The sequence below is a fragment of the Adiantum capillus-veneris genome, chromosome 16, assembly GCF_014529385.1.
Source record: "Adiantum capillus-veneris isolate H3 chromosome 16, ASM1452938v2, whole genome shotgun sequence".
In the NCBI taxonomy this organism is placed as follows: domain Eukaryota; kingdom Viridiplantae; phylum Streptophyta; class Polypodiopsida; order Polypodiales; family Pteridaceae; genus Adiantum; species Adiantum capillus-veneris.
This window is the reverse complement of record NC_140946.1, coordinates 77,514,097-77,536,273: the sequence shown is the minus strand read 5'-3', so window position 1 is coordinate 77,536,273 and position 22,177 is coordinate 77,514,097. Positions and strand designations below refer to the sequence as shown.

Below are 22,177 nucleotides of genomic sequence, written 5' to 3'. Positions count from 1 at the left end.
TTCAAAGATGGACGTGAATTGATTTTACACAGGCTTTCTCATGCGGAAAGAGTGATTCAAGCCTCACGTGTACTAGTCAAACGACATGATACGGTGCATTATGAAACAAATATGATCTCCGATGCAGATACAAAAATTATTATTGATGAATTTTTGAATTCATTAACTTCTCCTCAATCAATTGATGAAGACAAAGATAAGGACAGTTGCAGATTCTGAGTCTGAAGATGACTATGCTTTCTTTGATTCTTTGCTGGATGATGATATGCCAATTGCACGTCATGAAGTGACAATTTCTGAAGATGATTCTGAAGAATTTTGGGATTCATTATTGGACGATGATTACACTATCAATCCAAAATCCTCTCCAATGATTACTAAAGTTGAAGTTACCCCATATGAAGCGTACCTTGAGAAGATTTTCTCTTTCCCAAACATTTTGCAGTTATTGGAAGATTTTGCACGAGAAATTTTACATCGCATGAAGAATTTTGAAGATCAATCTCTTGTTGCAGTCAACCTGATTATGCCAGATTCTTCTACAAAGTCTTTAAATAATGCAATGACATGGGATTTAGCAATCAAAGCAAAAAGGTTTCGCAAGAAGCAAAGGTTTTCGATAACTCAAAGATTGAAGATTTTCGAAGATTCAATGCTTTTCTCAACATCAGAAGTCATTTCTTTGTCACGGGCTCTCATTTTAAATGGGAGGGAATGTTACGATTGTGACTATATTACAGTATTACATCTACTCCTAGTTGCAGATACGCGAAGTGCCGTGCCAAGGAGGACTCCTATGCTTGGATGGTCACACCCCTTCGCCCAAAAGACGTGTCTCTTTGCCAAAGCCACACTCCTTCGACGACTGGTCACACCCCTTCGCTCTACGGCTATAACTCTTCGCCCAATGGTTGCAGCTCTTTGCCAAAAGGATGTGTCTTTATGTCTAAAGTCACCGCTCTTCACCATGAGATGTGTCTTTTCATTTGTGTCTCTTCGTCTCCTATATAAGGAGCCCTTGTATCACACATTCAACCAATCAACATAGTCTTCTGCGTCTTGTTTTCAAAGTACAATTTAAGTTTATTAAGTCTTAATCATGAGTTTAAGTACTTAATTAAGGATTAGTACCTAGAATCCTTACATGAGATGTGGCCATGCTTATGGCATATGGGATTCCAACATTCCCAAAGAAGACACCACCATCTTGGGTGGACTGACACTTACCACTTGACCTCGACATGTCAAATCACTTGCTTACACAGGAGCATCTACATGGACTTAGGGAGAGGATCTTGGATCTCTTCTTGGACAGGTTCATTGCTTGGATCTACAGACTGGAGTGGGACTTCAGTTCTTTGGACTCTCTTGGAGAGTTTACTCGCGAGATGCGGAAGATTAGGCATCCCGCGACTACATCCGGAGTCACTTGGAGCTTGGCTTGGATGGTAGTGCAATTGCTCTTCTACACCTGATCATTTGGATTGCTACCTTCAGAGTTGCTTACACTCACCCTCGGTAACCTTATAGCAGACTTATCCCTTGACCTGGGCAGTATGCCACTCCTAGCTCATTCACATTGAGAGCCACACCTAGTTGCGGTTTGGTGGCGTTGTTGGCGTGGATTCTGTTTTGGTTGACAATGGAGGATTGGTGGTAGGAGATATAGGCAAGACGGTGCACGTAGACAAATTGGCATGGCCTTTCCTCTTCTCAAAGGATCTTCACAACGTAGAGCGACTGTTCACTGCTCAATTTGGCTTCCCTTCTTCATACAGGATGATTATGGTGCAGACAGCTTGGTCTGACCACACCTCTTTTCAGAGGTCCTTCATAGCGCAGGCTGTTTAGTCTGGCTTTCCCCTCATCTTGGATCACCCTACCAACTGATAGGACACCATCTGGTGGTGGTCCGTGCGTTCTCTCGATGACTGTTGCAGCTTACGGTAGCTTCTATAGTGCAGACTGTTTAGTCTGGCTTTCCTTGTTTCAGAGGAGGTTTACGGTGTAGATTGCTTCATATGGCCTTCCTCGAGTTTACAGGTTCATGCATTGATAGGCTTCCGATCATGCTCATGACGGTTCCTGGGCTTCCCCATTTTCTCCAGATTGGTTTGACCACAGACACCATAGGTCCTATTGGGCAAGACACTTGTAGGTCTATTGGCACTCCTTTTTCACGACAAGGAGTTGTTTTCACACTCAGTTCGAGACCTCCACGCAGTATCTTCACCCTATATCGACGGAGTACAACAGTTTGCTACATTGCTCGTGACAACACTTTACCATGGAGATTTCGTGGCGGTTGGAACACCCCAGACTGCTGCTACTCTCCCGGAGTCCGTCGGAGTATTGTCTTCAGTGGACATCGCAACGAACATATCCAAGGGGGTATCCACTTCCATCATCTGATCATTGTGTATTGCTCATGGTAGTCATGGGGGACTGATTGCCCCCCATGGTGAAGAGGGGGATTGATTGCCCCCTCTTCACCATATCTTGCGTTTGTGGTCTATAGTCTCTCTCTCTCTCTCTCTCTCTCTCTCTCGCTTCCGCACACGCGCCCTCACAGTAAGACAGAGGTTGGCAGAGGCAGAGCAGTCCCCAGATAGCCTCCATAGGAGAGGTTACCAAACCAGGGTCGAGAGAGCATTTGGAGAGAGGGGTAGAGTAGGATCAACAATCGATGGCAGTTCAAGAGCAGCATCAATTGCCCCAGGATAGACCAGTCTAACAGTTCTCAAATCTCTAGTAGCTTTAGTCGCAAGTGCCTCTCACAATAGGCCCTGTTCAGGGGGAGTGGAGCAGGAGGGTAGTGAATCTTCGCATTTTGCTGAGGATTTTGACTATTCAGCAGGCCTCGCATCCCTAGCAAACACTTTGTGAGATTCTACCAGCTCAATTCTTTGTGGTTTGCCCTTAGAGATCTCCAGATGTTTCTTTGAGGAGTGGACCACTATGTGTCGATATGCTTTTCTTGCAGCTATCAAGAACTTGTCACATTCTTCTTGGCCTAGAGCGAGCACCCATGGTCAGATTTAGAGTACAGGTTTTACATGATGACTTTCTCTGGTCGAGAGAGGTTATCTTCAATACCATCATAGGCAGACAACGATTGAGGCCAATTACTTTATGGATATTAGACATTTTGCACATTTTTTTGAACGCCAGTTTAGAGAGGCCTTGAAGAGGATGGTTTGGTTAGAGAAATGTGCATCTTGATACCTTCCCTTGGCCTTTGAGGTGGATAGTGAGTGGGTCCCCCCCCCCGCCTCTCTCACAGTCTGGTTGTGGCGAAGATCCGCTTCCTTTTTTGGAGTACATCATCAGGAAATGCTAGAATGGATGCGGATGACTAAGAGGCATGACCTAGGGGTTTTACAATCCCTTGGCTTTTGTGAGCTGCTTCAAGAGGTTTATACAACGAACTTCAGGAGGTTTATACAGCGGATGCTTTATATCAGTCAGATAAACAACACTAGATTTGGAGGTTTTCGCTACATTGCCCGAGGTGAACTGAGCTTTGGGCAGATTTGTTTTGGCTTGATCACTACCCAGATAGCTACACTTCACCACCTGGTTAAAAGTATTTTTGACCCCCAAATGTTTTCGTGTAGTTTTTAATTGGATTTTTCCCATGTTCTCATTGTACATTCATCAGGTTTTTTCCATATTTCTTGTATATGGACCGATGGTCGATTTATGTAATGTTAAAGATCAAAGCCCCACTTTCATTGTAGAGAGAGAGAGAGAGAGAGAGAGAGAGAGAGAGAGAGAGAGAGAGAGAGAGAGAGAGAGAGAAGACGAAGAGGATTTTAACGTTGTAGGAAACTATCCCAAGAGACCTTAAAGATCTATCCGACGAGACTTGAACTCAAGACTTGTTATTCAAGAGGGAAATGGCATAACCAATCTACCACACTTGGGTGATAGAAAGGTTATACCTTTTTCCTCTTTTTATACACACACACACACACACACACACACGAGAGAGAGAGAGAGAGAGAGAGAGAGAGAGAGAGAGAGAGAGAGAGAGAGAGAGAGAGAGAGAGAGAGAGAGAGAGAGTTAGTTGTGGCAGCCCACCGACTCCTGACCAGCTGTTCTCAACTGAAAAGCTTCTTCGTATCGTTTGATTTTCGTCCTTCTTTAAAGATTGATATTTCCTTCTGGATTTGCAAGCTTCATTTTATCTCTGTGTGGAAGGTTGTTACCACCATTATGCTCTATCGCCCTTGTTTCGGCATGGTCTATAAGTTCCCTAAGAGTAGAGCAAGAATAATGATTTAGAGCAATACGAAGCTGAAAGTGCAAACCTCTTTGATACTTCTCGAGTTTTTCGGAGTGACCAATCTTCTTGAAGTGTTGAACTTTCAGCAACTCCCAAAATCTCTTTTATACCTCGTGATTCGGTACTTTAAGAACTTGACAAAATATTCCAAGTACCTTAGGATTGAGCTCAGTTACAATCAACCGGAGAGTGAGTTTAAGTAGACTCACACTTGTAGATTATGCAAGATATCATGTGCACATGCATAAATCCAAACAACATAAGAGATGATTCCACTATAAAGAGGAAATTTAGTTGCTTCTTGGGATCGAACAATAGTCCAACTTCTTGGTTGCATTCATGGTGAGAGAAAGAGCTCAAAGTGTCAAGAGGAGAGCTGAATTTTCTGATTTGCAGGCTTGCTGCCTTGAAAATCTGTAACGGGACAGGACCACGTGCCAACGGAAAAGAGCAGATTGAACAACTTTTAGCACTTCAAATAACAGTAAGCGGAAAGAGATGCACGATACATGAGACACGAAACATGCAGTGGCAGAGTTCCACACCAAGAGAGCATTGCCCCAAACCCTCACGTCCCTTTCGGTATTTTGTTATACTGCTTTAACTCAGTACAATGTCGGTACTCCATTCTCTGCACCTCCATGTGGGAGCGTGCCAAAGAATGAGCTCATGGCACTTATTTAAAGGCCCTTGGCCATGAAAAGCAGCTATATGAAAAGCTTCAAGCTCTAAAAGCAACTGGTCGCAAAATCTGACTCTAAAAGCTACCAGTGTGTTTCACGGAAATGCATACAACTGCCAAATCATCAGCGTAGAACGCGGAAATCCATACAAGTGCCACGCCATCAGCAATTTTGTAAGAGATTCAGTGTTCGTGTGTGGTTCCGTTTTATTTTAATGCCTTTAGGTCCTTGGGCCCCATCGGATGGGGGTCCCATAAGCTGGTGGGAACTTTTTTTTAAAAATAGGCCACTCGGCAAGACTTTGCAAGTTGGTAAAACTTCATTGCTGCTTCTAGGGTTTAGGCCCCTTGGTCGAGATTTGTAGGTTGGCTCCATTCTTCAGTGGCTGACACGTTAGTAGTTTGTGACAAAATCAACAAGCTAGAGAGAGAATCGTCTACTTGGAGAGAATTTGAGGATATATGCAGAGGGAGATGATGGCGGTAACGTAGAGGCTTCTTAGGCTAATGATAGAGTGAAAATTCAGCAAGTAGATGATGCCCAAATGAGGGTGGAAGAGGTTGAATTTATAGGTGAAATTGCTTTATAAACAAAAAGGATAAGCTAGGTAGCATGGGGACAAGTGTCTAGCGGCATTTCCAAAAGGTTGATGCATGCGTGACAAGTGTCCTAGCTTTTGAAAAGCTTTACAACAAGTGTCCTTTCAATGGTCAAAAAGAGTGGACAAGTGTCTAAACTTTTGGAAGCTTTGCAACAAGTGTCCTTCCACTTGTCCTTGTAAAATCATCCTCCTAGAATCTTCTAGAACCTTCCTTCTTTGGAAAACTGCTAACAAAAAGAAATATCAATATCAATATGGGGACCAAATGAAAGCTCTTTTTGTATAGATCACGATTCTAGCTTTAAAACATAAATCCAAGATGCCTGTGGAAACATAGAAGCATTCAAAACATTCAGCCCACGTATGTATAATGAGCAATCTTCCATGATCATGCCATCTTATTGATTGTAATTCTCGTTTCTGGTGAATCTAGCCCACACTCCAAGGCATTAATCCTTTCTATGTGCGAACATTGACCTTGATATGCAAGAGTTACAAGCCACAAGTTTTGGCTAGCTAGGTGGGAGTGTGCATTATCTATTGTTCTAACCCACTTCAGGGTCCACCATAACACGTGACCACGCATCAGTGGCCTAGTGGCCTACTCAAATGCATTATTCAAGTTATCTTTCAAAGAGGAAAACAATTTTCAAAAGCAAAAACAAGCATTATCACAAAAAGGATACAAGATCTTTGTCTACCGAGTTGTGACAGAAACCAACAAAGATTTAGGCAAATTTCCGGTAGGGAATTTCGCCAGAGCGGAGTACAAATGTCAACTGCAAGTTGACATGTGTGTGAAAAGTTTGATCAAGTACTCTAGAGACTCGAGATATGCGAATCACGTGAAGAATTACCTGATTGATGAGATTCACTCGAGATGGTGAGAGGCCGTTGATTCTTTTCTCACGATGGGAAGGAAGCCGAAAGAAAAGCCGAGTGTAAAATAGCGGAAGCTGTACTCGCAGAAAGAGCTGGACAGAGCTCTTGAAAAGAAGATGACCCAATTAAGGAAAGGCTTAAAGCACTCTCGTAAGAAGAGGAAATCAACGGATTTCCCCGGTTACTTGAGCCGGAAGTCGACTTTCGAGGTGATAAGCAGATTAAAGAAGCGTGTTCGTTTTGAGGATGACCCAAAATTTTCTTCGTCTTTAGAGAGTTCCGGCAGTTCGTCGACCTCTAATTCTAGACGATGAGAAATGGCGGAAGAAACGGAGAAGAAGCCAGAAAAGCATGGAAATTAGATTTTTGAAAAAGTCGAAACGGCATGGGAGGCCATTTAGCAGTTTAGAGGAGAGCTCGTGCTCTTCTGATGGTGGGGAAAAGGAAAAGAAGCCCAAGGAGGTCAAGGATGGGAGTTAAGTGTCACAAGACGGGCACCACGTGCCAATAGAAAAGAACAGACTAAACATACTTTTAGCACTTCAATAAAAACAAAACTGAGAGAGAGAGATGACACGCGACATGGAATGGCGGAATTCCACCCCAGAGAGTATTGGCCCCAAACCTTGGCGCCCCTTTCGGTATTTCTTTATATTGCATCAACACAGTACTAGCCGGTACTCTAGACTCTGCACCTTCGCCAGGAAGCATGCCAGAGAATGAGCCTTAACCTCATATTTAAAGGCCCTAGGCCCCAAAAGCAGTTTACAGTAAAAAGCTAAGAAGCATCGGGTCCAAAAGCAAAGGCAAAAAGTTGCCAACGTAAATAACGAAAATCCATACAGCCTGCCACGTCATTAGCCAACGCAAAACGAGGGAATCCGTACAGCATGCTATGTTATCAATCAACGTAATTTTTGGAAAAACCTGCCACGTCATCAGTTCCATGCAATTTCCTTTAGTGTGTGTGTGTGTGTGTGTGGGTCTTGCTTTATTTTAATCCTTTATGTCATTGGGGCCCCATCGGACGGGGTCCCCATAAGTTGGTAGGACTTCTTCTTCTGTTACTTGTTCTTCTTAGGGTTTAGGCCCCTCGACCGACATCTGCAAGTTGACTCCATTCTTTAGGGCTTTGACACGTCAACAGTTTGTTACATCTCCCGTTCTTGAAAGATAGTAATCATCCGCGATTACATCATATCTGCAAAACAACTCAAGTTAGCTCAAAAATTTCCGAGGGTCATTCCGAGGGACAATCGGTTTGCTCTTTTTGTTAAGGAGTTAGCTTCTCCTTTCGGCTCTTTTGATCAAGGAGTCAGCTTCTCTGTCTGTCCAGATCGGAACTCTTGATATCCCGGCATAATAAAATTAGCCATCACAGTGCAGATCTTCCACGGGTGTCTTGATGCACTAAAATTACATACCCAGGCAATCTCATCCAATTAGGAATATTCAGTAGCTGGCACATCACAATGCAACACAAATGCTCACATATACATGTTACAAGACATAGAAACATAAAGCCGCCGATGAACACTCCTCCCACATAACCTAACAAGGTCCGGGCCGGGAGATATTCAATGACTCCCTCATCACTCCTCCTGTACAAACCTAAAAAGGTCTGGGCCAGGAGATATAGAGGCCTTTTACAACCAAACGCCCCCCAGACTGCAACCTGGGTCGTTTGGAGGTGCTGAGAGTAACCACTGCTCAGACTTCTTAATACTCCTCCCGCATAACCATCCAGGTCCGGGCCGGGAGTCACAACAACAATACTCCCCCTGTAAATAACCACAAGGGTCTGGGCCATGAGTAAAAAAAAAAACAGCTCTTTTCAATCATTCAATACTCCCCTCGCAAACAACCACAAGGGTCTTGGCCATGAGTACGAACAAGCATTCTCAAACGTAATTTCTCATTACCCCACCCGGAAGTAAAATCACCAATCATTGAAACCAGTATTAAAACCAGAGTCAAACAATTCAAATCGGCACCAAGACACGTTCAAAAGAGATACCATCCATTTCAAACAAATTCCAAACAGGATCACCAAACAAGTTCTCAAACAGAACTCAAAAAAAATTCAAACTTAAAAAGCAATCTCGACATCAGCCGAGCTCGAAAAGTCGACTGACTTTCCATTCTGAAACCTGCACCAAAAATTAGGGTTAGATTCCTTCCATAAGGTCGTAGCCGAGCACAGCATGGTCCTTCAGCTCTTGGATAGACAATGTTCCTCTGGCGGGGATGGTAGTCCCAAGTCATAGCAGTCACACTGGACCTCCAAGGTCATATGCTCGTGAAGAGACATCTACTGAGAGATGTCGAGAAATCTCAAGTTATAATTTGCTAGGGTTTCCATGGCAAGCATTTCAAAATACCCCACTCTGCCAGAAGTTGCACTCCGAAGGGAGATGTCAGAAACCATACAACTTCGGGCAAAATTTTTCTTGAAAGCTTGCCAAGTCCTTGGAAGTGTGCGGCTTAGTAGCTATATACATCAACATCTGCATGGCACTGCTTCTGAGAAAAACAGTGACTCGAAACAAATCTAGATCCTTCTCTTGCAAGTGATCTTTATGGCTTATGCCCTATAAGACATGAGCGGTGAAGACGGGAGCGCGCATGATGCGCGATGTGGCAAGGGTGGGAGTAGCTAGTAAGTCCGGGGTCGGAGCACGAAGCCAATATTTCCAATGAACTTTGGAAGTGCACGAAGCTACTATTTTCAATGAACTTTGGAAGTGTGATCTTGCTCTGTCTGCTCTTTGGTAGGACCGGTATGCTTCAGAAAAGCACACGCCTGATGCTCTGATACCACTGTCACAAGACGGGCACCACGTGCCAATAGAAAAGAACAGACGGAACAGACTTTTAGCACTTCAATAAAAACAGAACTGAGAGAGAGAGAGAGATGACACGCGACACGGAGTGGAGGAATTCCATCCCAGAGAGTATTGGCCCCAAACCTTGGCGCCCCTTTCGGTATTTCTTTATATTGCATCAACACAGTACAAGCCGGTACTCCAGACTCTGCACCTTTGCCAAGAAGCATGCCAGAGAATGAGCCCTAACCTCATACTTAAAGGCCCTAGGCCCCAAAAGCAGTTTACAGTAAAAAGCCTTCAAACTCAAAAGCATCTGGTCCAAAAGCAAAGCCAAAAAGCTGTCAGCGTAAATCACGGAAATCCGTCAGCCTGCCACGTCATTAGCCAACGCAAAATGTGGAAATCCGTATAGCCTGCCACGTCATCAATCAGCATAATTTTTTGGAAAAACCTGCCACGTCATCAATTCCATGCAATTTCCTTTAGTGTGTGTGTGTGTGGGTCCTGCTTTATTTTAATCCTTTATGTCACTGGGGCCCCATCGAACGGGGTCCTCATAAGTTGGTAGGACTTCTTCTTCTGTTACTTGTTCTTCTTAGGGTTTAGGCCCCTCGATCGGCATCTGCAAGTTGACTCCATTCTTCAAGGCTTTGACACGTCAGCAGTTTGTTACATTAAGCAGTGAGGTTTGACACGTGGAAGAGTCACCATGCCTAGCTTGAGTCGTGGCTCAAAAACGACTGGTATAAATCTTGCTCTAATCAAGCTAGAAACACCCTCTTTTTCCATCGCACAAGTGCCGAGAAGTAATGCGTGACAGCTTGTGAGGTGATGATTCCTAGTACCTCCCTCTGAAGTTGGGCTCTCGTCACTCTGCTCTCATCATCATACCAGCTATTCTGGGGTATGCTCCCAGAACGTCGCCGTTGTCGAAGCTCTGTGTGTGTGGGTATGGCTCTGCTGCTGCATCTTGCAGTGTCTCTGTCAATATATAAGTGAGCTCCTCTAGCGGTCTCCCCGGATCCTCTGTGCTTAAGCATCTGTATATGCCATCTATGTAGATAGAATCAATTTCCGAAGTATAAGTGTATCAGGTATGTGTAGATGTCTGTGCCAATCGAGCTGTGCTGAACTGGAATGAGACGGTAAACGTGAGGAGGGCATGAGCTACTGCTACCCAGATAGAGGCTTGTGCCCGACTGTAAGTCCTGAATAGAGGGTACAAAACTGGGCTGAGCCAAAACATAATCCACTGTGCTAGCCCCATGTCTTTGAGGAAAACAAGTAAGCCCACTCGATGCTGGAAATCTCTGGAGGCCATTCAAGATTGCTAGTCCATGTGCAGTCTTCATGTCTATCAGATATCCCCCATACCGACTGTGCTCCTCATCCTGCGAACACCTGGCCAATCCCATATCCAACTCTCTCAACATTTCCTCTATCGTAGACAACTCTCTGAGAGTGGCCTGTCTTGGCATTAAAGACTCCTAGAAGAATGACATCTCCATTCTTAGAGAACTCCCATATGTCCTCATCCAATATCATGTAGGGTGACTGCCCCTTGGGCGATGCATAATGATATGTGCTAGGGGAAAAATAACATATTGCAATGTAGAGTGGCCTCCCTGTCTCTGCTCACACTCTGACCCACATATATCTGGCATGCTGATCTCTCCGAACAATGCGAATGAGGGGCTGAAGCTCCTCCCTGATAAGATTGCCACACCTCCTAACCCGCATCCTTAATCTCACCTCCTGTCTACAAGTAGTCTCCCAACGGTATCTCGTCACTCTAGGTAATGTGCCACTTGATGAAAAAATAACGTCTCTTCCCTTGAAGCTATCCTTAAATGCGCCTACATCTAGCTTCATTGATACATAACAATTCCATGGTGCCATTTTAAGGTTGGTCCCATAGGTCTCGTAGCGTCATGCGGTGCGTTTTTCAAAATCAACTCTCCCTCCTCTGTAGAAAGCAATTTTCCCTTTCTCCCTCTGCCTTGATCCTTGGCATCAGCTCTTGCATGTGTGCTACTTGTGTTAAGAGTGAGGTCATCACGCAAAAATTTCCCAGTTTGCTTGAGTGTTGGGCTCTTCTTTAGGAATTCCTTCTTGGCTTCCAACGTAGGGAAACGTATAATGAGTGCTCTTTCCTTGGAACTTCCTTTCTCATCACTTCCCTTCTTTCACACTCTCCAAGCACCTGTGTGTGTGGGTTCAACAATGCCCATGCACTTCACAAGAGTTCTTTCACTTCTTCTTCTACTTTTTCAGTGTCTTTGAGACTTGTAACACGCACATGAAGGGCTCTCGTTTTCCTCTTTTGCTCCTCCTCAATTGTCATATCGATAATAGTGGATGTTGGTGTGGCTTCATGCATCTTATCTTTTCCTTTCAATCAGGTTCCCAAAGACGTCTACTAGTTGCTTGGCTTCAACATATGATTGGTCCTATGAACCTTCCAAGTGATCCTTCCGATGAGGACTTGCGTTTTGTTTTGCAAGATGGCAGGGTGCTATGCAATCTCCTCAAGAAAGTTAATCGGGAAAATCCAACTGCTTTTGTAAGTGGTGTAATGGTCATTCTACTTGTGTCTACCGGTACTTTTCTGATTGCTAAATCTTGGCAGGTAGAAAGTTGTGACAGCTTGCCAACTTCTCATAATCGTGTGAAAATGTTCCTTTCTGCTGCAGCAGAGATGAGGCTTCCCTTGTTTGAAGCTAGTGATTTAGATATGGTAAGAAAGCTGTTGCAGATATTCTGCAAAGAAACTGAAATGTTTATATGGAGAGCTATTGAGTCGACATGTTGGGAAGATTTTTTTTTCTAATGCAGCGATCCAAATTCATAGACTCACTGCAGTTGTGTCTGAGAAATAGCAAAGTTATTTCAGTTCATGTAATCATGGACTGGTTGTTGAGAGCTTTCTTGTTCTCATGTTACCAGTGTTGCCAATAATGTAATGAAGTTTGCAATGAGATTCAAACATTTTGTTAAGATGCTTGACTTCTTGTGCTAGCAGGCTTGCTACTCATCGTCATCCTGTAAAAAGATCTTGGACTGCCTTCTTTCTATGAAATACTATTATGAGCAGAATCAAGGGATTGACAACTTAAGCAATCCATCGGGCCAGCATGCAGTTACTCCTCCGAATAACTTGAGTAGTTTGTCCCAAAATGGAACTCTGAAAAGCCCTTTTCAGTCTCGTAAACGATGGGTCATTCCAGGTTATGAAAGTGCAAGCATTCCTGTTGCAGCTGATTCTAGTTTTCAATTGGAGCATAAGAGCAGCAATTTGATTCGTCACGTGGAAAAAATTGGTGGGGAAGACTTGCTATTAACTACTGAGCAACCTAGAACAGGTCAGGTATATGTTGTTTTAGACAGAAGATGTAGTGATGTGACTGGAAGATCACAACTCAAGTGAGGCCCATTATGTCATGATATAGAGCTAAATCTGTTACAGGACCTAGTCAGCATGACATACAGCAAATAAATCAGAGGATCCAAGACATTTTGGGTTTGAAAGCAAGGCGGGATTCTATATCTGCAGCACATCCGTCATTAGCAAAGAGTCTGGAAGTATGAAGCTCTTCCTTGTATTTGATATATTGGTTCATGTTGCAATTTAAAGCTACTCAGCGATTCAAAGTTTTTATGAAATGTGCTTTACCTGCCAGAATATATCTACTCAATCCCTCTCAAGCTTTGTTACTGCCATTTTTGGGAATAAGCTACATGAAGAGGTTGCTGGAGTAAGTTGAATGTTGTTTGCATACATTATACATGTCGATCCTGTCCTTTTTTAATCACTAAGTTTCAACTCAATATGTACCTTGTCTTAAGGGCTATATCAGCTTATCTTATTTTGACGAGGTTCCATGGCATTAGCTTGTAGAATTTATGTTGAGAAAGGTGCTTGAAGAGCTTGAGCGGTGTTTTATGTCCCAAAATCAGCGAGTGTCAAAGGTGAATTGTTTTGGTTCTTTCATTTTTAGTGGACTAGGCTGATTTTTTCATGAAAACGTACTGATTGTGTAAGGACAGCTTAAATGCACGTTGAAAGAGCACCTCAACCGAGAAAATATGCTGCTATCAAGGGCAATACTGTTGGAGACTTTGGCGGCTGGCACTGGAGAAGAGGTCAAGGTAAGACCAACCCATTGAGATAGCAGAAATTCCTTGTAGGTATAGGTACAGATTGATTGTGTTTTAAATGCCCTTGGTTAACAAAACGTTTGATTGCTACTAGATTGTGGGCTCTTACAGTTTGCGTTTTCTTTTGAAAAACCATGCAGATTTTATCCAGCCAACTTCAGCAGTTAAAGGTAATATGATCTTATATGATGGCTACTGTACCTTTCACAAGAGTTCTTGGTGTGCATGTTGAGAGTAGTTCATTCACTTGTTTTTTGGTGTTAAACAAACAGATGTCTTGTAGACAGTTTTTGGCTGAAAAATCCTGTGGTAGTTGGGGATTGTATATTTAAACATTGTTTGCTCTTGAACTCATGGTGTCCTCCAGAGTTGTGGTGGGGCAGTAAATTCATGCAGATGTTAGATAAATAAGAATAACCCACCACTGGTAATGTTTTTCTGCTACTTTACCCTCTGACTCAATGTACAAGAAAACAAACCCTGAAATAATTCTATAAAAAGAGAGGGTCTGATTGGGATATCCAAGTGTTTAACAACTGTAATAAATCATTGGTGCAGCCCAATCAGATCACTACCTTTTTCCCCACAGAAGCACTAAGTTCACTAATAATTTGGCTGACTTAGAAGTGATAGAACTTTGTCAAAGTAAATTCATCACCTGTTTCTGCTCGACTGGGTACTCATCTTGCAGCCCACACTTGTCATTCTTATAGCTAGGGTGCTTCCACTCACACACAATGACAGGCGGGCATGTTTCCACTTGTCCACTCCTGCTCATTCTAGACTCGGTTAAAAGATTGCAGACACTTGGCACGATGGCTATGTATAAAGAAGGCTGATTAGTTAATTGTAAGGGTCTTTTGCACACACTTTTCCGGTCTGATCTCTCATAAGCAAGGCGCTAGCTCTCTCATGAGCATTGTACTGCTGGCGCCTATTGAGGGGCCAGTGCGGTGTATGAGAGGAACTCCGCCTCTCCATCTCCCCCTATCCCTTCTGTATCTCTCATTCTATCACAATTCTGTCTCTTGATCTAAATTATCTGTTATCTATCAAGTAATTAGCAATGATATAAATTATTTGAGGGCTGAAAATTCTGTTTTGGGCTGTCCATTACTGCCTGGGCAGTAGGCCAGCCGGTTACACACAACCTGTGACATGTGTAGGTCACCTAGTGAATGGTACACCTTTCTGAGTAAGGATTTGCAAAGGCGAAGAGATCTCCAAAAAATTTTGAATAAACCTTGGGTAGTAAGAACTACAAGCCCAAGAAGCTCCTTACGTCATGCACATTCTGTAAAGTTGGCCAATTGCGATTAGTCTTAACTTTAGCTGGATCCATACTAAACCCTTGTCCCAGAAAGTGTGTGTTTTCTGGAAAGAACTCATTTTTCTTTCCTTTGATCACCAATCCGGGAACATCACACCCCTCAAGTGGTATGATACGGATCGTGGGCTCTCCAGCATGTTTCACCTTCTTTTTTGTGAGAAACTTTAGTGTGTTTGCATAGAGACTGATGGGGCATCAAATAGCATGCCTACATAGTACGTACTCATGCCAAACATCAGGTACTGATAGATAAAGCCAATTTTACCGCAAATTGAAGAGTACTTGAAATTCAATTGTAGGACATCTTCCCAAAGCAAAAAAATAAAAAGTATGAATAATCTTTGAGAAATGGACCATGACACGGAGAATGTAGATAGAGCAGGACTGAGCTAAATATTTGGCCTCAATTTATAAGGAAACATGTGTGTATTAAGTTTTCTGGGAGATTATAACATTCCCTCTCCACTTTTAGGTCAACCAGAAATAAAGGAGGGCTCATTGCGGTTTTATTTTATACATACATACTTGCATCAAATTGCCAACATGCAAGAAATGAAGCATGTTAAAAATTGTTCTCCCTCTTCCCATCCTTAAAACAGGAATTTTTCCCATCACCTCCATTGTGTGATAGAAAGTTAGTTTGGTTTAAGTAACTATGTTCTAACCATGAATTAACTCTATACAAACCTACAACTTCTCTTTGGTACTAATGACGTGAGTAGGGATGCTGTAGTTGTTGTCCAAGCTAAGCATGACAAAGGTGATGATTTTGTTCTTTCTTGTTTAGACAAGTAGTAAAGTTAAGGTCACGTGTTGTCAAGTTTTTGACAGTGTGTTTTGATCTGGTTATGTATTACTTTTTCTACATTGTTATGTTGTAGAATTTCATTTGAGTCCTTAGCTTCTTTGCTCTTTCTCCTTTTGTTTGTGTTGTTGACTTAAGAATGAAGTAGAATTAAGCCATCACGTTGTCTTGTCCCGGTTGGAATTGTCTTCAAAGTTGAGTAGTTTCTAAATTTAGCTTCTATCATTTATTTTGCCCAGCGCTTTTTCTCTAAGCATTTTGAAGTACCTGTTGCACGTGTTTTTCCTATTTTGTTAAGAAAGATTTTGCTAGGTTTGCTTGATTCTAATGTGAAGGCTTCATTGCTTTCCAAAGAATTCGTAACAGGACTCATTTGCCAATTAATGAACCTGTTGAGTTGAAATTGTTTCAGGTTGACCATAAAAAAGTTGAGGATGACAAGAGGATGAAAGAAACTATGATGGAGACTTTGCGGGAAGAAGGAAAGAGGTGTGAAGTATTAATTGAGAAGCTGAAGCAAGAGCTAGACCAAGTTCAGCAGCTGGACCAAAAGCATTTGAAAGAGGTGGAGCGTGAGAAGATTGAGTTGGAGCAGAGTTTGAAAGCAGAGATAGTTGAGAGAGAATCCTTACTACAAAAATCAAACAAGAAAGTGCAGGAGCTTGAGGCAGTCATAGCACTGGAGGTGGAAGCTATCAAAAGAAAGACTGAGCAATATGGATGCTTTGTCCGTTTGCAGCTTGAATTGTTATGGGTGTGTACTGATAATGAATGAAGCATCTGAGGCCTTGATAGAAGCGGTAATCTTTACCATTTGCACTTTCAGGATGTAAAGGATGTCCTGGACACTATGAAGCAAGAAGTTCTGTTCTTGAGGACTGCTTGCCAGGAAGATCTAGCAACCCTTGGTAGGGAAACATCTATGGGGCACACCAGCTTCAAAGCTTCACCTAGTTGGCTATTTTTGTGTGTGTTAAGTTGACCTTTGTGTTTCTGAAGCTTGAACTGTTGTTACAGCCTTTCTGATTTGATGTACTTAATTGACACGAGTTCTTATTTTTTAATAGAGGAACAGCTTTGTGGCATGGTACATGCAGCTGTGGGGTATCATAAGATTCTTGCTGAGAATCGGTTACTGTACAATGAGGTTCAGGATCTGAAGGGTGCGATGTTCAACTTCCTCTTTTTCCAGCAAACAACTGAAGCCCATTCCACAGTCATTTGCATCTAGTCCTTTCTAGTTTCTAGATTGAATGTAGAACGCACTTATGAAAAGTCGAACTGTCTTTTGTCTCTGTTAACAATGAGCTTTCTGATGTGTTTGTCAGGCAACATCAGAGTTTACTGTAGGATCAGGCCTTTTCTGCTTGGACAATCTACTAAGCACAGCACTGTGGAGTTTATAGGAGAAAATGGAGACATTCTCATTTCTAATCCTCTCAAACAACAAGGAAAGGAGGCACGCAAATTCTTCACTTTTAATAAGGTCTTCGAGGCTTGTGCCACACAAGGTAGTCAAAACTTCTGAAAGTCAAGTCAGCCTCGGCCAGTAAATGTCCATTCATGTAGAATCACTCAGCTTATCTAGATATCTAATTTATGCTGCATCTCATTCTTCTTATCCTACAGAGGAGGTTTTTATGGACACTCGACCTTTAATAAGGTCTGTCTTAGATGGTTTTAATGTCTGCATTTTTGCTTACGGTCAAACAGGATCAGGCAAGACTTACACTATGGTACGTATAGTCAATCTTGATTCTCAAGCAAGGCAGTAAACTTTATTTTGATTTGTCCTGTAACTACTATCAAATGATTTCAGAGTGGCCCAAGCAGCACATCTGAGAAAGATTGGGGTGTAAATTATCGAGCTCTCAATGATCTCTTTCAAATATCTCGGGAACGTAAAGATGTCATCAACTATGAAGTTGGTGTACAAATGATTGAGATCTATAACGAGCAAGTGCGCGATCTCTTGTTTATAGATAGTTCAAACAGACGATATCCTTGCTGTAGAGAGAATTCTTTCTGTCCATCAGTCATGTTTTAGTTAAATATTCATTATCTCGTAATTTGTAAATAACATAAGTTGCTGACAATCGATAACTTGTCTTCCTTAACTGGATGCTGTTTACACTGGAGATTCGAAACAACTCTCAGCTGAATGGTGTTAATGTTCCTGATGCTTGCATGCTTCCTGTAAACTCTACCTCTGACGTCTTCCACCTCATGAAGATCGGCCAAAGAAACAGAGCTGTAGGTGCAACTGCATTAAATGAACGCAGCAGCCGTTCTCACAGGTGCAGTGCACAGACCCTTAACCATTTGTTTTTGAAATCAATCGGCCATAGAAAACTTGAGATATCACTTGGTATCTTAGCCATCCTTCCTTCATCCTCGGAAGGGACGTATAAAACGTGGTAAAAATCGCCACTTTGTTTGAATGATGACGTGTACTTTGCAGTGTGTTAACAGTGCACGTACGAGGTACAGAACTAGCATCTGGTACGATCTTGCATGCATGTCTCCATCTTGTGGACCTTGCTGGAAGCGAAAGAGTAGATCGATCAGAAGCAACAGGAGATAGGCTAAAAGAGGCTCAGCATATCAATAGGTCTTTGTCTGCCTTGGGAGATGTTGTGTCTGCTCTTGCACAAAAAAATTCTCATGTGCCTTACCGGAATAGCAAGCTCACCCAACTCCTTCAAGATTCATTAGGTTATCACCTCTCTCTGCTTGCCTAAAGTATTTCACGTTTGCTACTGGTTTGCTCTTTATTAACGCTATTAATCTTTTTTTGCTAAGGTGGGCAGGCAAAAACTCTGATGTTTGTGCATATAAGTCCGGATTTAGAGTCGTACGGGGAGACACTCAGTACATTAAAATTTTCAGAGAGAGTTGCATCAGTTGAGCTTGGTGCTGCAAAAAGCAACAAAGAGAGCAGAGAATTGCGTGATCTTAAAGACCAGGCAGGATTCAGTGTGCTTCCCTCTCATAAATTTTCCTGGATAATAACTAGGATATCAACAAGTCTTGTATTTGGTATGACCCTTTTTATTTGTTTGTAACTTGCTTGTCTGCTGAGTTGTGCAGGTTGCGTTGCTAAAAGAGGTGGTTTCAAAGAAAGACATGGAGATCGAGCGTCTGAACATGACAAAAGGAAAATGGGGCCTAGATAAGCCAAAGACCAGGGTCGCATCCTGCACTTTATCTCATGACTTTGGTCTAGACATACATGACCAAAAGGTGCGGAGGCAAACATTGGACTCAAGAGTGCACTTGGAGGTGATTCTCTTCATCTGGTCCCAAACTTTGAAAAGATTTTTGTGCATGCTTAGTTTTAGAAATGAGCTAGACAATCCCATATTCATGCTTTTCGAGGATTGCAGTGATTAGCTTTTCAATATTCAGAGAATGTTGTTGGTGCTAATCTGAATCAGGGTTCGTATTAATTTCAACAACATGGCTATATGCTGAACTCGCCGTGCTGATTGGTGACATGAGCTAACTTGCAGGTTTCGTCCTCACATTACTACTCTTTGCATTTTATGAGGCTTCCCTACTTAAAAATCTGTCGTCCCCATTAGCACATCTCATATTTATTGTTCCTTGTTCACGCCTGCCTTTCTTGGGGATTCTATGACGCTAGGTGGTCCTTTGTCTGAAATTGGGCAGAATGCTTTGTACAAGACACATCTCATTGTGATGTACTCTCTCATATAAAGGTGGTTTTTTATGAAGGTTTGATTCGATATTGAAAATGTAGTTTGCACCATAGCGTTCAGAAGCAAACTTTTATCCCCAGACTGCACATGCTTACATCATGGTTGACTTGAAAGAGTGGTCAGCAAGTTCATGAGATGGCAGGAATATAGAGATTTTGTCTTTCAACCTTCAACCATGACTGTAGTGTTCTTTTGAAATAATTGTGCTTTCTGACCTTTAATGGTGGTCTTAACATGCCAATCGTTTGGCTTCTTTGTCAACATTAATTTTGATCAATGTCTTTTAAACCCGTCTCCATTTTGCAGAAATCACTTGATAGCCGCCCACAAGAAGATTTTCAAGCTCTTTTCTCAGCCCCATTGAAAGTCTCGGTGAGCAATGATGCCAGAGGGATGGGAGCCTCAACCAACACATCCAGCGAAATGGACACCAGCAAGAAACACACTAGTCATGAAGGAAAATTTGATGGAGGAGCACATGCGCATGTACAAGAAGGTTGTGTGGAGCAGTCCCTACGTGGGTCTCTTATAACTTATCCTCAGTACAGAAGTGTGATAGAGAAGGACAGCTATCTCCAAGCAATGTCATTACGTGAATCGTTTGAAGAGAAAACTTCCAACATTCAATTTGGTACCGAGACTGAGCGTGTTGGGAGAGTTGTAGCCAGAAGGGGATCCTTTATATCAAGTTTCAAAGGGAAGAATTCGAAAGGTGAGCATGAAATACATTCAGAAAAGAGTGTACTCTGAGGGGGTCAATTCTCAAGGAGGGTCGGAATCATGAAAAGTGACAGGTTTGGAAGCCTTTCCCTGAAGAGCTGTAGTCTCATTTGAAGATAATTTTGCCAACGGATTTGTGGCACCATCAACCTATGCACAGTTTTCTCCTTTGTATCCACTACCTGTATACGACTACACTCAGAGAAGATGCTCAAAATATTTTCTGCAACAAGATTTGCAGCTGCTTAGTTCTGGAAAGACCATTAAATACCTCTGCGGGGCCCTCCCCCAAGTTTGCAATGTAAAAATAACAACCTTGCAGACGATGGCACTGGCTATCAGAGAGAGAGAGAGAGAGAGACCTCTTTACTGATTCTTTTGGCTCACATGGCACGGATTGAGAAAAGCATACGGGCTCAGAAAACCTCCACATCAACACTACCTTTCTCTGGAAAGGCAGTGTCAATAAAGTAGCCAATAGCCTCAAATGCTATGAGAACACACAATTGTAGAGGCCAAGCATTTGTTTGCAACAGGGTGCCTCCTTAAGGCTAGTTTAAAGAACGCTTCATGTAGTGCGTCATGGATGAGTGGAGAGGTCATGACGAGTTTCTCCATTTAGCATCACCTTTTGGAAGAACCTAAGCATGAAACAAAATCTATTTATTGGTAGTGCTTAGCCATTATATGCCAAGCAGTTCATCAGTTGTGAAGGCTTTAATTGTCCACTCCTTTCTTCTGTTGGAACACCTCAATGTTGTAGATGCCAATGGAGTAAATAATCTCTCTCTCTCTCTCTCTCTCTCTCTCTCTCTCTCTCTCTCTCTCTCGTGTCCCCACGTCAATCAGAACGATAGAGGACTAACTCCGATTACATTTACAAGGTCACTAATTCTTAGATTTACATGTGTTCTCGCCATATGTTAACCACAACATAGAATACTAGTGAAAAATCCTTTTGGCATACTCACCAATCTATTACAACCTTAAATTAAATTGTTACCATGGAAAATTTCTACCGCCCCTCTAATTATTCTGAAATTAGGGGGCCCTACTAGTAAGAATATGTATAATGTGGAGGGGACATTTTTAGGAAGGGCTCCATGTCTAATTATGTCAATACGAATGGATGGGACATAATTAAGTCTGTTGACAATAGTTGATCCCACATTCTGACCTCGAAACTGTTCGTTCGGAGTGACAAGCTACAACTGGTAGAAACCATGTCAATTTTAGAGTGAATGTGCTATTCCACAACACCCAGTCGTCGTTAGACTAAGCTATTCCTACTCAAGCTTCCTTGTTTACCTCTAGACCCCTGTTGTACTTGATGGTCTTGCTCATCCTTGCATTTCTTGCAACCTTGCTCACACCACAACCTAAATTGGCTACCAGATTACCACCCAACCAAATTTGCTATAGAGGAAGTGGATGCTAATTAGGTGGTCCAGAGATCCTTTGTTTGGTTTTTTTTTTTTGGGGGGGCGGGGGGGGGGGGAGGATTTGGAAGAGCTGAAAACCCTTTGCCGGAACCTCCCTTCCACTTGCACATTTAATCACTCGGCTTAGAGGAGTTATGTCCCTCCCATCCTTTGCCTCCACACACACACACACACACACACATTTTCTTGTAAATCTTGATTGAATTTACAAGAGAAATCTCAAAGTGAGGAAAACCCATGGTAAATAAGAGGTACAAAAATAAGCACAAATTAAAAACAATCAAAGTAAATCCTATAGCCTTCAAGAGGGATGATTCCCACTTCACGAGCAATGTGTAATGATTGTCCAAGCAAAAATTTGAAGGGAAAGGGTCAATTTTTGTGCATGAAACATTTGAGAGTTATGTTGGTGTCATATGGATAAATTTACCCAAAATTTGGCCCAATTGAAGAATACCTCAATCGAAAACTGTGGTGGTTGGAGCACCTTAAAATCTAGAACTGTTTGTGAAAGACTATGGAATGGAAACGAAGGCGCAGAGCAGAGGACACTTGTTTGATGAAAGTTCGAGAGTAGCGGCAATCCAAAGCAAATGTGTCACAGTCTCGTCTATCCCATGATATCGAACACAATGAGAGGAGGCAATGTGTCGTACATGCAACAAAGTACCAACCAGTAGAGCGTCCCCAGGCATCGCCATGAGAAAATACACTCTT

At 42.4% G+C, this 22,177-nt stretch overlaps 1 protein-coding gene across 1 annotated transcript in view; it reads left to right on the top strand.

The window, feature by feature from the left end:
- LOC147439310 (kinesin-like protein KIN-14C) overlaps positions 1–20,800 on the top strand; it is a 46,687-nt gene extending 25,887 nt beyond the window's left edge. Inside the window, exons 2-20 of the mRNA XM_086485180.1 lie at positions 11,686–11,846; positions 11,913–12,020; positions 12,306–12,645; positions 12,750–12,865; positions 12,964–13,038; positions 13,175–13,252; positions 13,331–13,432; positions 13,582–13,611; positions 15,989–16,330; positions 16,403–16,484; positions 16,644–16,739; positions 16,905–17,087; positions 17,206–17,312; positions 17,396–17,575; positions 17,710–17,873; positions 18,038–18,291; positions 18,379–18,542; positions 18,667–18,858; positions 19,605–20,800. Of these exons, the coding sequence (XP_086341306.1) occupies positions 11,686–11,846; positions 11,913–12,020; positions 12,306–12,645; positions 12,750–12,865; positions 12,964–13,038; positions 13,175–13,252; positions 13,331–13,432; positions 13,582–13,611; positions 15,989–16,330; positions 16,403–16,484; positions 16,644–16,739; positions 16,905–17,087; positions 17,206–17,312; positions 17,396–17,575; positions 17,710–17,873; positions 18,038–18,291; positions 18,379–18,542; positions 18,667–18,858; positions 19,605–20,048 (3,218 nt within the window). The 3' untranslated portion in view covers positions 20,049–20,800. The remainder of the gene's footprint in view (positions 1–11,685; positions 11,847–11,912; positions 12,021–12,305; positions 12,646–12,749; positions 12,866–12,963; positions 13,039–13,174; positions 13,253–13,330; positions 13,433–13,581; positions 13,612–15,988; positions 16,331–16,402; positions 16,485–16,643; positions 16,740–16,904; positions 17,088–17,205; positions 17,313–17,395; positions 17,576–17,709; positions 17,874–18,037; positions 18,292–18,378; positions 18,543–18,666; positions 18,859–19,604) is intronic.
- Positions 20,801–22,177: the final 1,377 nt, after the last annotated feature.